Raw genomic sequence first — 17298 nt, 5'->3', positions numbered from 1 at the left:
TCCCTGGGGCTCCTCAGCCTGAGGCAATGCAGGGAGGAGTGTAGCGCGGAGGAGGGCGGGGCCAGGCCGGAATGACACACGCCCGGACCCCAATCAGCCTGATGAGGCGAGTGAGGGATAAAGGTGACCGGAGATGGCAGTTCGAGAGAGAACTATGGGCAGCTGCACTGTATGTGTTTATGTTTGTGTGTTTTTGTTTAAGTTTATCATTAAACTATTTATATTGTTAAGCTGGTTCTCGCCTCCTCCATTCCCTTTTAACCCCTTTACAGTGTAATTCCCTGATTGGTTTATATAAAGGCGTGTCGGGAATTGAACCTGAACATCGGCCTGCGCCATGTAGAGTTTCCTAACTAAACTTAATGGGACATTTAATAGTTACTCACTTTTAAGCTAAAAAGAATCACCCAAAAGTGTAATAAAAGTAGCACATGCAACTCATGCATTATACTCCATTACTTACATTTTGTGTTGTTTCCTGAAAAAACCTTTTTGTGCCTTCAGAAAACTTGCAATATGACAATTGAGACACTTTTTTTAGGTTTAAAGTGAGTCCCTATCAACTGCCATTGTTTTGAAATTGGCAATACTTTTTCATTTTTGTGTGAACTAGTCCTAAATTTAGTCCTAAATATTTGAATCCTTTAACAAATGACAGCAGCAATGATACTGACCTTCAGTATCAGTGGTTCTCCTTGAGGTAGCTAAAGTGTAGTTTAGAGCTGTTATTACTTAATTAGTTGGGCAAAAGTTATTTTAATTCTACATGTAAATCTCCCAAGACCCTCCTTATTCTCTAAAGAAGCTAATCTCCATTAGGTCATGCCCATAGGGCACTCTAAGACTTTGATGTCTGAGGGACAGCAGGTATATCATAGTGGGGCGACACCTGGCCGGCAGAGACGGAAGTGTGATGCTCATTAGCAGGTTCAAAGTTACTGCAGAGCAACAGGACACAAAGCAGTGAATCAGCCAGTGCTCACTTTTACTGCCTGCTAAAGTTGCTCACAGTCTTTATACCACAGACAGGGGCAGGTTTATGGTCAGAGGGGACATAACACACTGCTGCAACACCTGAACTCACTGTGGTCATCTTAACCCTCTCACTAAAAGGTACACAGAACAAAACAGTAACATTATCATGTTAAGAAAAACTCCTTATATTAAATTGCAGAATGGTGCAGGATTTTAGCCTTTATTTTGGATCCTCAACGCATTTGGGTGCTCAGAGCATTCTGGCTAAAAGGCTCAAGAAATCCTAGAGCCCCTTCAAACTACTTTAAGGCTTTGTGGATTTAAAGCCTCACTGGAAAGAAGCTTCACTCTTAGTCTGCACACACATTCCTTACATAGTCAACTCAAGTTCAGGATGATGCAACACTCTGAGACAGCCCCCCCCCCCCCCATTTCTCTACCAATTCTCCATCTGAAGCTGGAAGCCAGATCCCTTTTTTATTTTATTTTATGGATGACTACAGTTCCCTGGCATGAAACATGGTGTGTGTGAGAAAGAGAGAGAGACAGAATTAGTGAGCGAGTGTGCGTGTTGGCTGTCTTCCTGGAATTCCCAGTTTCCTTTGGTAGACTGAGCTCTTGGCAAGAGCTGCATCAAGGAACCCTGTACTGCATGGGTGAGATAAGAAGGAGAGAGACTTCATAGAAAAATAAAGCTGTTGATAGTTGACCATTTGAACAATGCAGGACTCCGCTAAAATCTCTACTTGATGTTGAAGAAATTGAGTATATGATCAATTAGGTAGGCAATTTTCTGTGTGAATGGAAAAGAGTGAGGGGTGTCTAGCAGGTATCGATATGGATTTCCTGATTTTATTCCTTTCTGATTCACAAGCTCTCGATTTGATTCCAATTTTGATACAGTTTAATTTCATTCAAGTTATAATGTCCATTTTGCTTACATCTGAAAAAATGTCACCATTTATACAGGGAAACTTCTACCTTTGTACATTATGAAAATATTAATTTCAAATATTAACAACAGGGCCCAAACTATGCAGTTCAACTGCTATTTATTTAACAGGAATTATAATCAACACAACCAAAACTGAAGTCAACTTTAAAGTAAAAGTAAAATATTGATCTTGTGATTTTAAGAATCGATATTGTGATTCTTCAAAATCGATATTTTGATCCAGCCGTGGTGTCTAAACAGGGATGGGTAAAGTAGTAAAAAACACTATGCTGTTTGCTAACCTGCGTCGTCGTCTGATTTGATGGGCATGGAGGGGCTCTGTGGGGCAGAGTCCCCGTTGAGAGAGTAGCTGTGATCAGCATGGATGTCAGGGGTTGGAGGGTCTAGATCCATATCCAACAATGGGTTCCTCTCCGCCAACAGATGATCATCGAAAAAGCTGTTGAAAAGGTCATTGGAGAAGTCCTCCATCTGCTCTGAGAAGTGCTGTAGGGAGAGACCACAAGACATTTTTAAAAGGCTTTAACTGTTACGATCTTATGTAGATCTTAAAGAAACACAGAAGACTGGCCTGATGCGAGGAACTTGCTTTTACTGAACAACCCTCTCCTGCGCATGTGCACCCAGTACACAACCAAAGCATTCTATAACTACATTAACATACTGTATGCTTTTATGCAAAGAGAAGTAAATCATTTGGTGGATGAATTCATGACACCACTTTTTTAAACCCACAGACAAAATATTGTTTGGAGATATGGTTTAAATATAGCTGCTCTTTAAAGGAACACTGGTAAAATTCCTCCTGTCATTTAGCTCGCAAGGCATGTGTGGAAGAAAGAAAGAGACATCAACAAAGCCAGATATGCATTCTTTTACGCATAAGTGCATTTATTTGTAAGATTGCATGTGCATGTGAGTACACACACATACCTGTCTGCATGGTGCTATGTGTGAATGTGTGTTTGCTGAGGAGGGGTGTGACGAAGGTGTGTGAGGACCTGATAATGTTTACATCCTGGTGAGCGGGGACAGTGTGTGAATGGCACACCTGTAAAGCAGTGAGCATATGAACAAGCTGCTACAATATGCACATATCACACGTGCACACATAAACCATATCAACCATTGCTGTGCCACAGGTTTTCACACTCTTTCCACCTGTGTGAGTTCCCACACAAACCCCTGACCATTGTGTGACTTACTTCTGTGAATTAAAGACCATGAAAGCCAGGTCATTGTGCATGTTTACTCTGGCTCTCCCCAGTCTACCAAACAGAATCTTAAATATAAAGATTTGAAAAGAAAGAATGAAAATTTGGAAAGAAAGAAGCACTGTTGCTCAGAAATGCATGGCTTCATGTATTGTGATGTCTGGTTAAACTTTTTGCTCACCATCAGTGTTGGGGAATAACTAACTAAAAGCAGTGACGCTACTACCTTAACTACGTTTTTCAGTAGCATTACAGTAGCTCAGCTATATTCAGTAACAAGCTACATTTGTCAACGATTGCCAGTTTATCATCACAAAATGCTAAATTTATCACATTGTATTGTGAAAGCAAGAATAGAGCCGAATGAATAAACAAACCCGCTACCTAAAGTCCTCTCATTTGTGGCGCTGGTAAATCCAGATCATTTAAGTGAATCGAATATTTTGGACAGTTTATGTAAATGAACCAGTTTAAATAAATGATTCACTTACAGTAAATGGTAGCTTTGGGAATTCATTAATTTTAAATCCCAATGATTTACATTAGTGAGTTGGTTCATTCTGACGGTTCATGTAAATGAACCTGTTCACATAAATGACTCACTAATTCACTTGAGCCCCTATGCAGCCTTAAAGGGACTTTGCCTGAAGTATGTCGTCTTTTTTTAAGCAAAATATATAGTTAATTGATGACGTTTATCAATATATTTCAACTCGGTATTATAAAAAACGGTGTTTTTACACCGAGTATAAATTGAAACTTTTCATTTGCTGTCACCTTAATTAAAGATATATCATAGATATATTTCAATATCATCAATTAATAATCTAATCTTATTGTTTTATATATATATATATATATATATACAGTGTATAAAAATATTTTCTTATTTAAATAGCTTTAATGTAGTTTAGCTACATTATGAATAGCTAAAGTAGCTTCCCCCAACACTGCTCACCATATGGAAGCTAAAGCAAAAGAGGAGCAGGAGGTAAAGCTTGAACTGGCAGTTATACATATTGTTTGTTTAATGACATCCTGGGAACACCCTGATGATGGGGTTTGTGAAAGGACGCAGCACTCATGCCGTCAGGGCCAAACTAATCGCCACCGTTGGGCGTGAAATATAAACAGTCCCACCCTGAAACTTTGATGTTCATTAAATGTTCTTGCTCTGAAATGCTTCTGGCGGATATGTTGACGGACCTGATTAATCCGTACTGAAGGTGATATTTCACATAATGAGTTTTAGTAGTAGTGAACAATTAATCACATCTAAAAAAAATGATGATACAGTAGCCTAAGGCAAAAAGCAAACACAACTGATCCCTATTACGACAAGACCTTATGAAGGTCTTATCTGTTAAAACCTGTATTAATGTGTTCAACTGCCTGGTCTATGTATACTTCTGTTATCTGAGCAGACAGTCAGAGTGTTTTTCTTAATGGCTTTATCTCTCTATAAAGCTTTTTCCTGTTTTGTATCAGTTAAGAGTTTGTTATGCCATCTCTGTCTGATCATCCATGGCTATTGGTAATGATGCAATGCTGGGATGCTGATGCAAGAGTTCTGAAATTCCACTTCGTTTTTAATAAAAAGCACATTTATTAAACCATATTTATTTTCCTCATATATAAAGGCAAAATGCATGAGCTCCTGTAAGACTGGAGAAACCCACTCAAATATCTATTGAAAGTGGCTCAATTAAGCCATCCAACATGGCAAAACAGATCAGTGGTAAGAGGCAGGTCTTCAAGCAACCTTACTGACAAACATTGAGCTTGAACAGTCCTATCAACAACAGACCTCTCAGGGACATTTAAGAGACTCTTAACTCTTACACCCTTCATACTGTATGTCAACCATACACTTCAAATGTGAAGTAGAAGCACAGTACACAGCACATATCTTTTGTGTCACTCTTATCTAGGAAGCTGGGGCTTCTTCAGCCCTCTTCAGTGACATCTGTCTGTGCCTTTAGTTGCCGTGCAACTATCTTGTGTAATATCATTCACAGAATGATTTTATCTAAGTTGTACTGAGCAGAACAAGGAAGAGAGAGTCTTATTTCTGCATTTAATCATTTGAAGCCATCCCCCAACTGTACAATTTCAATAGTCAATTACACAAGAAGCAAACACACACACACTAACATAGGAATTTCCTCCTATGCTATGCTCTCAATGAGCTCAGATATCCAAGAAAAGAAGGGCAATCAGAAATCGTTCATACACCTTTTGTAACTTGAAAAAGGAAATACTGTATATGTTATTTAAATGGTTAAAGGGATAGCTCACCCAAAAAGATTTACTCACCCTGTATAACTTTCTTCCATGGCACATGTTAGACAGAATGTTAAGGACTGACAGCCTCCATTCACTTCCATTGCATCCTTTTTTTCCCCCATACAATGAAAGTGAATGATGACTGAGGCTTTATTCTGCCTAACATCTCATGGAGTAATACAGGTTCAGAACAACATGAGGGTGAGTAAATTAAATGTTTAATTTTTATTTTTGGGTAAACTATTCCTTTAAACTCTCTGAGCTTATTTTTTTACAATGCAATAGGGCATTTTTCTTGCAAAACCTGTCACTTAAAATATCTCCGGTTTGTCACTTTTATGCTCCTCCTATCTGGTTGTAAAGAAACCACAGCTGCAGCAGTATAATGCATCTGTGCACAGGCTGAGCAAAGCCCTATTTTTTCATTGTATCTTTTTTTTAAAAGTAATGCTGGTTGGGTGAACAGGCTGGTGAACTGCATGCTTGCTCAACTCATTGCATTCCATTCCCTTATTCCAGACCTCCAGCTGCGCTCCAGCCAATCGGAGTGCAGTATGCAAATGAGGAGAGGGCTTCTCATATTGGCGCTGGAGTACAGGGTGTGCATGGAGCGGCTTGTCATTCAGCAGCAGTGGAATTGGAAATACAACCAAATCCAGAATGTTTGGGAATATGTGCCTCTTGCTGAGAAGGAGAGTTTTTTCTGAGAACAATAAGTCACAACGAGGATATTATTTCTCCAAGTGGTAGTGGCGAAACTGAGTCAGAGAGAAAAAAGAGGGGTAGACATTCTTGAACTGAAGCTGAATTCTGCAGATATTTAGTGTTTACACTAGTAAGTGTGTAGTGCAATTAAAATCTTGTTTCCCTCATGTGAATTATGAATCAGTTTCAACCACAGCATGATTTGATAAATCGTATTTAGATATCTAAATATTTGGAGCTTTCCCTTGAGCTTCCAAACATGAAATAATAACCCATCTGCACTGAATCTGGCTTTCCTGCCCTAAATATGAGGGACAGCTTCTTTCATGTGTGAGTATAGAGTGAGGATGCATTTTAAGCCATATTTTCTACAAACTAGCACATCTGCACTTTAAAGCCAATTAATATTCTTAGATTCAGCTTCCAGCTGGCAGCGATGAGAGATCTGAGACGGGTCAGGGAGGAAAGTTATGAACTAACGCTCATTATGATCAGCTCAGCATGCGTGATGAGCCAGAAGCGTGGGTGAGAGAGCCAGGCCTCTGCAGGTGTTCACAGGTGAGGGATTTACAGGCATTACAGGCATGCCGTCAAGCTCACAGCTGCAGTCTGTAACTTGCATGCTTACCACCAGACAGACACCAGGGTCTGAGCCACCAGTCTGGAGATCAGGACAATCCAGAGGTTGCTCTTTAATCACTCAGGAGACTTAATCAAGAATTCAATTATGTATCAACTTTGTCTCAGATATTTATTCTAAAATTCCATAGGAGAAATAAAAATAGAAACAAATGTGACATTTCTTGATAAATTAAGTGTATAACTATAAAATCAGCTGGATATAATTAAATTAAATTAAATTAAATGCTGAAATCTTTTTGATTGCAGACTTTGGTAACTTGGAAAATGAGAGTGCAATGTGAGACATTGTTGAGATATCTTCTGAGGACACACATGAGATTGATGGATTATTTTTTTCAGGAGGAGGAGGAGACTTAAATGAAAGTCTCAATTAGTTCTTCAATTAATCTATTTTCTGTCTAGGAGTATCTATTTTTTTTTTTTTTTTTTTGCTATTGGAAATTCTCTGTCGTTGTCTATGTATACAGCACAGAGCCCTTTAGGAACTTTCTGAATTAAGTACTGAAAAGGCTTTTTATATTTCACATTAGAGACCCTGCTCTCTCATCTAAACCTGTGCTCAACTATTCCTTCTCTCCTTTTCTCCCACCCTATCTCTTTTTTCCTTCCTTTCTTTCTTTCTTTCTTTCTTTGTCATTCTCTTACCACCTTCTTCTCCTTCTCTCTGTCCCATTCTAGCTTTCCAAATACAACTCTTAGTTCCCTTCCCCCTCTCTCTTTCCTATGTTGCTGGTTTCTAAATTCTAGTTCCAGATCTTTCTTAAGTTTTGGCCATGACCACAGGAGGCACTTGGGCTTCAGCCCCACCTCTAGACAGGAGCCGCTGTGGGCCACAAAACCAGGCGAGCTCTTCTTGATGAGAAATAGTGGGTGGCACAGAGCAAGAAAGAGACAAGTTTGAACTGTATTTTCATGACTGGGTGAAAAAGAAACTAAAAGACAGTGAGGCCAACTTTAACTTATATGGAAGTGGATCAGTATGTGACTGAAAGGGAATCCTTCCTTGGGATCAAGGAATCCCCTTAACTCCCCTCTATTTGATGCTATATTGCACTTTGGGAGGGGTTGGGGGTCTCCCAGATGTGTTCCCCATCCCCCTGTTTCAGATTGCTCTGCACTCTGTAATTTTGTCAGTCAAAACAGCCTGTGGAAACACGCATCCCTGAGCAGAAGAGTATCCTATACAGAGTCTAGTCTGTCTCTATCTGTCCACAGTAAGGGAGGGGGAAAGAAAGAAAAGGAGACGAGAGAAACGTTGATTCTCTTATAATGCATTCCTGTATAACGTATCATGAAAATAATCATTGAATTTGAACGTAATCAAACATACACTCACTGAGCACTTCATTAGGAAAACCTGTACACCTACTTATTCATGCGATTATCTAATCAGCCAATCGTATGGTAGCAGTGCAATGCATAAAAGCATTCAGATATGGGTCAGGAGCTTCAGTTAATGTTCACATCAACCATCAGAATGGGGAACAAATTTGATTTCAACTGTGGCATGATTGTTGGTGCCAGATGGGCTGGTTTGAGTATTTCTGTAACTGCTGATCTCCTGGGATTTTACACACAACAGTCTCTAGAGTTTATTCAGAATGGTGCCAAAAACAAAAAACATCCAGTGAGCAGCAGTTCTGCGGATGGAAACACACTGTTGATGAGAGAGGTCAACGGAGAATACCAGACTGGTTCGAGCTGACAGAAAGGCTACGGGAACTCAAATATCCCCTCTGTACAATTGTAGTGAGCAGAATAGCATCTCAGAATGCACAACGTGTCAAACCTTGAGGCGGATGGGCTACAACAGCAGAAGACCACGTCAGGCACTTTATTAGCACCATAGTGTTCTTAATAAAGTTCTCGGTAAATGTAATTTTACACATGAAAGGAACAAATGCAACAGACATAGTTGTGATAGGAATTAAACATATTATCCACTGGAGTGATAATTAACATCATTAACTCTCAATACTAACATCTCTACCATACGCCAGATTTGAAATATTCCTGGAAGTCATTATGTAATTAACATAATCATCCAGGTCTTTGAACCTCATTAGAGAGGGAGCATGGGAAAACAATGGGAGATCTCTGAGTTAGGGACCTTGAGTAAAAGGAAAGCAGACGACATGTTCTTGCAAACACTGACACCCACCTGACATGTTTACTCAGAGGATAAGGGGTGAGACAGAGTTAAGAGTGAGTAGACATATGTTTCTGCAGGGCTCACAGGTTAAGATGGTTAAGAACATGGTAATTCAGTTTAAAAGTTGGAACATCAAAGTCCCCTTTTTGTATATCACATGTTAAGGACATGTCATGCATGCTCTTTGTTAAGGTTAAGAGTGAAAACACACATCTCAGCACACCCCAAGAGTGCAGATACAGTTAAGAATTTTCTCAAAACTCTTGTCTTTCTTTGTAAAATAATGTGTTCCAGCTCAGACTTTCCTGTTTGATCAAGCTTTTGGCAGATATTCAGGCCAACATCTGAGTCGCTGTAACACATTTGACCAAAAGCAAGATGAATGTGCTAGATATAAGACAGAAATTGCCCTGACCATTACCCAACCACTGCTGGAAATGTTCACAATGAAATGAAGAGAGGGTCATACTAAACTAGATATCTTGGAATGTTCTTCCCATCATGATGGTAGTTTGCAGTTTGTTTCTATAAACTGAAACAGAACTCTCTGTGCAGGGCCGTGCAAGGTATTCTGGGCCCCCTGACTCTATATTGCTCTGGGCCCATTTCCTATTAAAAAATACAGTTTAGAATTTGTTATGGGCCCCTTTGGACCTGTGGACCCATAGAATCATTACCACCTTTCACACCACTAGCTACGGCCCTGTCTATTGGGGGTTTCCACTGTGGACAGTACCTGGTACCTGATGCTTTTTTTAGTACCACCTCAGTCGAGGTTCCAAGCGAGCCGAGCCGATACTAAATGTGACGTCAAAACCCTGCAGATCACTGATTTGTCAGAGAGAATCATCACTACCAGCGTCACTGGATTTGCGACACTGGACATCAACCAGCTAGTTTTAAAGTTAGCAACAGCGACAGCAATATAATTTGTTCACGCGACTTTCGAATTGTAAAAAGAAATGGCTGTGCGCAAAACCATGCCATGGTCAATAAACGAGGTGCAGATGTTCCTCTCGTTAGCGACAAATGAAACAACGCGAAACGAAAAAGTCTTTCAGGAAGTGTCTCAGCTTTTGGCCGCACACGGCTACCACCGGACCTACCAACAGTGTAGGGGAAAGTTAAAAAAACTTAAAAGTGACTACAGAACCATCAAGGACCACAACAGCTGGAGTGGTTCAAACAGAAGAAAGTGGAAGTGGTTCGACCAAATGGACACTATCTATGGCAATAGACCGGCGAGCAATGGGAGGGAGAGTGCCCTGGACTCGGCGTTGTTGGAGTCCACAATAGAGGATGGTACGTTTTTTTACGTTAATTCTATATTCTGCTTGAAAGCTTCACTTTATTTAGTTGATCAGCTACTGGAAAGCTTGCTTCTAAAACAACCAGGCCAATTTATCTGTTACACTTGTGTAAAATCACCATGCAACAACTGCTTTATTCAGCATGATGAGCTAGTAGCTTACAGCTAGCGGTCGTGTTATTGTTTATGGTCAGTAATGTTTGTGTCGTGTTTAAGATGATGTCACGGCAGTAGAAGCGGCGCAACTATGACGATCAGCCAATAATCCCACCCACGTTGAGGCGGCACTAAACTGCAGTGGAAAAGCAAGCTCAGAAAAGTAAAGCGAGCAGAGTCGAGTCGAGTCTAACCATAACGTGTAGTGGAAAAGTGCCAATATGTGTCCTCACTATGGAGGTTAAACCTACTACAGTTCAAAGGGTCATTGAACAGAGCGGTGGGCTGACACTTTAAAATATCCAATGTTCTGCTCTCCCCTAAGGTGACAGAGATAGATACTGAGATAGCCTAGAGAACAGGAGGAGTTCTGACATGTCACTCAACTCATGCTAAAACCTACAGGAATGAAGAATAATAAATCTGAGGTATTTTAAACTCTTAATTTCTGGCCAGACCCATTAAGTATGTGAAATCACTTCAATTTCACCTTTCTGACTGTCCCCAAAACACAGGTACATCACTGAGCACTAACATGTGTCTAGAGGGCTATTTTATTGTTTGTGAGGTTATTTCAATTAGATTATGTTTCAATAACAGGGCAGGTGTGTGTACTTTAAGCTGGGGTGAAAACAGTCAGTGCCCACTATTATCAACTAACAATTGCTTTAGCCCATGCTAGTCTATAATTTATTTTTACAAATGCTACAATACTATGCAAAACATCTAGCAATTTGAAAAAGGAAAAGATCTGGTTTGACAGGACCCAAGTTAACACACCCTGAGGTCACAATGTGCTAACTGCTGATTTAGTTATTTTGTATTTGCTTAAAAGCATGCTCACATATTTACGAACACACCTAACCGCAGACTTAGTGAACTTTCTATTCTGTCTATTTTTGGTTCTCATGTGAACAGGTGTAAAACCCAAAGCAAAAGTTATGACAACAGCAGACATACTTAACCTTTACAGAGTAAAGCAGTGCTGCGTAATACCGCTGCCCACAGAGCCCTTCCCTATTTCTCATTTAGTAAGGCCTTTCGTTCAACTTCCACTCAACGTACCTGAATCACTCTTTTCAAAGTTCTGCCATGCAGAACGGATAAGAAATGTAAGGCAAAGAATCACATCACATTTCAAGTAACAGTTCACCCCAAAATGTTAATTCTCTCATTATTTACTCACCCTCATGACATTCCAGATGTTTATGACTTTCTTTCTTCTGCTGAACACAAACAAAGATTTTTAGAAGAATGTCTCAGCTCTGTAGGTCCTCAAAATGCAAGTGAATGGGTAGCAAAAATTTTGATCCAATAGCACATAAAGTCAGCATAAAAGTAATCCATATAACTACAGTGGATAAAGCCATATATTCAGAAGCTATATGATAAGTGTGGGTAAGAAACAGATCAATATTTAAGTCCTTTTTACTATAAATGTCCACTTTTACTTTCACTTATACATTCTTCTTCTTTTGTTTTTGGCGATTCTCATTCTTTGTGCATATCGCCACCTACTGGGCATGGAGGAGAATTTATAGTAAAAAAAATACTTAAATATTGATCTGTTTCTCATCCACACCTATGATGTTGCTTCGTAAGATATTGATTTAACCACTGGAGCATTATGGATTACTTTTATGGTGCCTTTATGTGCTTTTGGATCTTCAAAATGTTGTTACCCATTCACTTGCATTGTGAGGACCTACAGAGATGTGGGATAATTTATGGAGCTGCTAACTAAGAGATCATGAGTTGAACTTTTGTGGTCTCAATTCTGTATCACACCGAGAGTGCTTGATGATTTCTTCATTCTTAACAGTCATCTAAATTGTAGCCGACAAATGACGAGAATTTCGAGAGTGACAGTTAGAGCTGTATCACTATTATTTTTCTCGTTGGCTGAATCATTCTGAAGATTACGCAACCTCTCTTTAACACTTCTTCCTCCTTTTCCTTCTCACTTTTTTTCTTTCTTTTTTATGGGCACAAGTTCCATCAGAAGCATTCAATACACCTAAGAGAAAATTCTGGAGGAATGTATTGCTCTTACTTCTGCATCTCCCTTCCAGATGCTCCTCACCTTCCCCCAACTCCAAATAACAACAATGTCAAGAAATAACTCCCTAACCCCCTCTCCCTTTCCAGACTTTTGGTAGAAGTTGCCTCTATTCACTAATCTAAGACCATAATTCATGAATTCAGTCAGATCTTACACATCACAGTAGAAATAGCCTTATTGATCTCAGATCAGTACTGAAGATTGCAAGAACCACCCATCTTCTAAATGCATTAAATACATCATGTTTTGATTCAGGTATTACATACAGTATGGTGTTCATGCTGCCAATCCCTTCAGGTTTAGAGTTTACAAGAATTACAAGAACTACCAGCAAAGCAAAAAGAGACTTTAGGACAGGTGGAACCTGCCAAACCTTTAGTTATCATCTCCTCTGCTTTAGCAGAGTTTAGACATGCAATGTCCTCCTACGGCCTTTAATCTGAGTCATCTTCTTCTAGTCAGAACAAAGGCTGAGGAAAAGCTTTAGTCCACCCCTGCTATTCAGTTTTCTCTTCATCTTTCCTGTTTAGAAGGTGAAAGAACAGGTTAATGATGTCTGACAGGTAAATGTGTTTGTTTCGTCATTGACAAACTTCCACACTGATTTTTTTGCATAGATTTACTGATGATATTTGAGTGAAATGACATACTCTGCGTCACTGATAAGATTACGCTAAGAGTCAGTATGTCACTATAATCCATAAAAGAATGACATACTATGAATAATTGTGATTCAATTTCACTGAATAGACATTCTAGGTAGCCTTTCTTTATGGAGTTAAAACTTCTGTAACTTATTTTCAATTGTTATGACCACTTTTAGAGTGTGATGAGATCAAATGTCTTTCACATACTCCAGAAGATATGTGTTAATGGCTTTTTGTCAGCAATTACTTTTTCTATATTAACAAATGCCTTTTCTTTATGAGCCCGAAAAAGACAGATTGCAGCAGCCTATTTATGAGATTAACACAGTGAATCATTCTCTCTGTCACCAAAGCCATTCTCAGTTTACAGACAAAAAAAAAAAAACATAATTAAAAAATTAAAAAAAATAGCAGTATAAAAACAACTCTATGAATCCACAGACAGAGAGAGAAACACAACAAAAGCAGCATTTCCTATATAATGTACTATGGAAATACAGCATTTCAATAATTGAAGCCTGAGTTTTTAGTACTGTTGTGGTGTGGTTATCCTCTCTGTGATCTTAGCTTTAACACACAGTAGAGTGTACTGATTTCCACCCTTCAGCACAAGCCATGCAATTATACTAAAGTCTGGATTTAAACACACAGAAGTGCGCACAGAGAGAGAGTCACAGTGTGAAAGAATTCCGGGTTATAAATATATCTCAGATCTATAGTGGTGGAGTGAACCACCAACGTTTATAAATATAATGGCAGGGTGAATGAACAGATACACACTATTATTTGTCCCTGAGGTCAGAGTGTGTGTGTGTAACCCAGGAGAAGCGTGAGCAGCTTCCTCTCTGAGGGTACAAGGCAGTCATTCACTGAGCCTTCAAGGGCCAGTAAAGCGGGGACCATGGAGGGTCTGGAGTGGTCTTTCACAGACCTCCATTCACACACCAACACAGGAGCACAGTGGCATGCATACGCTTGTGCGCACATACTACACAGACAGCTATCAGGGGCTGTGAATAAGCCTCCTTCACTCACAAGCCTCTCTCTCTTTTTTCCATCATCACTCTCTCCTCAGTCAGGTCCTTACAGGGCGAACTGGAGCACAGCTGTTACTCAGTTAGGGACATCTGGATGGAATACTACCTGTTAAATACCCTCACCAACAGACAGACCAGCAAAGAAACAGATAGACAGGCACAAAAGCAAGTATTACAAGCAGACAGACATGTATTCATTAGATATCCATAGCCAGAAAAATATTAGCTTGAAGGTTATTGAAGTCAGATGTCACTATAAATGATCTATCTATCTGTCTATCTGTCTGTCTGTCTGTCTGTCTATCTATCTATCTTATATCATATATAATAGATAGACCCTGACTTGTACTACACATAAATAACTAATATTGGCATTATATTCATGCTGTTTAGCCAGAGAGGAACTGGCCTCCACAGTGAGCCTGCTTTCCCCCAAGGTTATTTTTCTCCATTAGCCATTATCTTATACAGTTTTGTGTTCCTTGCCACAGTCACCTTAAGCTTGCTCACTGGGGGTGTAAATATAAATATAAATATAATTATTTTTATTATTTATTTTAAGGCGCAATTTTTTTTTTTTTATTAAACCACACTATTATGACTCGAAGACATTACTATATTACAGCTTTTTCTGTTAAAGCATAATTTTCTGTAAAGCTGCTTTGAAATGATGTGTGTTGTGAAAAGCACTTTACAAATAAAAATGACTTGACTCATTTATCTGTCTGTTTTTCTCTCCACAGGTGTGTCATAATTTCAAATGACAAGCAAAAAAAGGGCAGTGCAGCCATACGGCTGGGATAATACATGATATATTTTCTTATAGAGATACCACATTGAGTTTCAGAGCATAGTATTTAGACTTATGAGACACTGCCATATACCTGGCCTGTCTGCCCATCCCCCTTTAGACTGTAGAAAAGATGATGCTGCACCTTCCCTGTTAAAATAAAGGTCAAAACTGTATCTTGCCTGGTCCTCATAATATTTGCATGTGCTCTCTCTCTCTCTCTCTCTCTCTCTCGCAAAGGATTTAAAGAGCCTCAGCGTGAATGTGTGTCAGCTCGAGACATTTTAGGAGTAACTGAATCACTGTGGAAACTGCAGAATTGTCCTGGGCTCCTAATAGATGACATGCACATGGAACACTATGCTAGCCTTAACTGAATCACATCTACAATTAAAACCTGGCCTATTATACAGTTCTACTTTCCTACTGACCTAATTCAAGTCTGCAAATAATCACAGAGCATTGCACATTACAAAATGCTGTTTCAATTTTTTGTTGAACATTTCTGTTGATTATTTGTTGAAGACAATTCTTGCACTCATCTACTTGCAATAGCAGAGAAACCTAACTTGTACTCTTGGCCAACTTTTGATGTTTTAACTGTTTTCGTAATATTTCTTTGAGTGGGTATAAAGATGCTTTACAGTTTGACCCCAGATAACTCATACAGGCATATTGGCTCACATTAAGATATTATATCATAACCTCCGGCTAATAACAAATAAATATCACCTAAATCAGTTGATTCTTCTTGGTTTTAGCATGTAAACATAACGTTATAGCTACTATATGTTCTAAACTGAATTCGCTTTCTCAGTCTATTACTTTACTGTGCCAGGTAAACTTGTCAGTTGTGAAACATTTTATATCAGTGTGTGTATCTGAAGTATCCAGTGACATTATTCAGTTTTATAGACAGGGATACTCTCTAACTTTACCTTGTGTGGCCGGACACGAGAAACAGGATGAAGCGATCTGTGGGAGTGGTTTGAAAGCTATATATGGGCGTGGCTTGGTGCAACAGGATGGAGGCGTTTATGTGGGCGTGGTTTGATAAACAACTGGGGTTTTTTACCAGTGCCCCTATCTGTGTGCAGCTGGGCAAACTTCACAGCTTGACAACTCCTGACCTTGTTTAGGTTTAATTTGCAGCACAATATGCCAGACACGTGTGAGAAATAAACACTGAGACACGTGTGAGAAATAAGCATTGAATTAAACAAACTTAATATTATGCAAAACAGTGAAGCCTGAATAAAAGTTCCTGTCTGATGTCACACTTCATGGTCAGTCTGGCAATGTTAGCTATGATTGTTGATGAAACGAACGATGGGATATAAAATAATATAGGCTATAATGTAATAATCATAACTAATAATACATTTCTTAGCTCCTTGAGGTAGTATGATATAAAAGACAAAATATGAAGACAGGAAAAATACTATTGCAATTATTAAGACATCCAGCTAATAAAAACAGGTTCTGAATATTGAATATAGTTGTTGATCAAAATGATGGAAGATGCTTAAGAGCTTTGACGTACCACATTGGATAAGAAATCGCTCTCATTCAGATCCTCCAGGTCCAACAGGTTGGAATTGGGAAAAAGTTTGTCCGAAGCGAAGTTGTCCAATATGGTGTCCATATCGTCTTTGAATTAGTAAAGTCTTTAAAAATAATTACAATATCTCAACGTTGAGACAAGTTGCAAAATTTACTGTTGAAATCCAATTGAAAGAAAAATCGCGACCGGTAATATTTGTGGCTTAAGCGACGCGCGCTCGTTTGCACTGTGAAGTCACATTCATCCACTGAGGGTTTCTTTCCATTTACACTTACTGTGGAAGTGTCGGATCAACTGGAAGTGATTAAAGCGAAAGAGCCGTGCGTGGTTCTTCCAAATCTGTATCATTCATCTGCGATGAGTCTCTAAGGGGAAACAAGTCTAATACATATTCATGTTATCCCCGCCCCACTTTCGCTCTCAGCGCAACCCAGTTACGCCCACCTTTCTCTTCATTTAAAGAGACAGTGCATTGATTTGTGACCGCTGTTGAACGTTGACGCACATGAAAGACTGGATTCATAACAGCACAACCTTGGCTGTCCAATACGCAAACCTGTATCCAGTGTCCTGTGCCCATTTCAAGCTAATAATAAAAAGTTTCATGATCACAAAACTCCTAAAATACTCATTAATGAAACACGATTTACAGTAAATGGAGAGATTTAAATGGAGCCGAAATGTACTCGAATAAATGCTTACTTGATTTTGTTTTATAGTAATACATGTGAAAATCTTGACTCTGTTGTAAGAAAAGTCATCAATAACAATCTAAAATGTGAACTGTAGCAGAGATAATATCTG

The 17298-nt window shown here is 39.1% G+C and overlaps 1 protein-coding gene across 2 annotated transcripts in view; it reads right to left on the bottom strand.

Annotated features, from left to right (window-relative positions):
• LOC127416727 (cyclic AMP-responsive element-binding protein 3-like protein 1) overlaps positions 1 to 16835 on the bottom strand; it is a 38305-nt gene extending 21470 nt beyond the window's left edge. For both annotated transcript variants that reach the window (XM_051656230.1, XM_051656238.1), the window contains exons 1-2: positions 16474 to 16835; positions 2212 to 2416 (exon numbers count right to left, since the gene is read on the bottom strand). In XM_051656230.1, the coding sequence (XP_051512190.1) occupies positions 2212 to 2416; positions 16474 to 16575 (307 nt within the window). In that variant the 5' untranslated portion in view covers positions 16576 to 16835. The remainder of the gene's footprint in view (positions 1 to 2211; positions 2417 to 16473) is intronic.
• Between the last annotated feature and the right edge of the window lie 463 nt (positions 16836 to 17298).

Source organism: Myxocyprinus asiaticus, chromosome 2 (genome assembly GCF_019703515.2).
Source record: "Myxocyprinus asiaticus isolate MX2 ecotype Aquarium Trade chromosome 2, UBuf_Myxa_2, whole genome shotgun sequence".
NCBI lineage: Eukaryota > Metazoa > Chordata > Actinopteri > Cypriniformes > Catostomidae > Myxocyprinus > Myxocyprinus asiaticus.
Note: the sequence above shows the minus strand (reverse complement) of the source record. Positions and strands in the feature narration are given on the sequence as shown.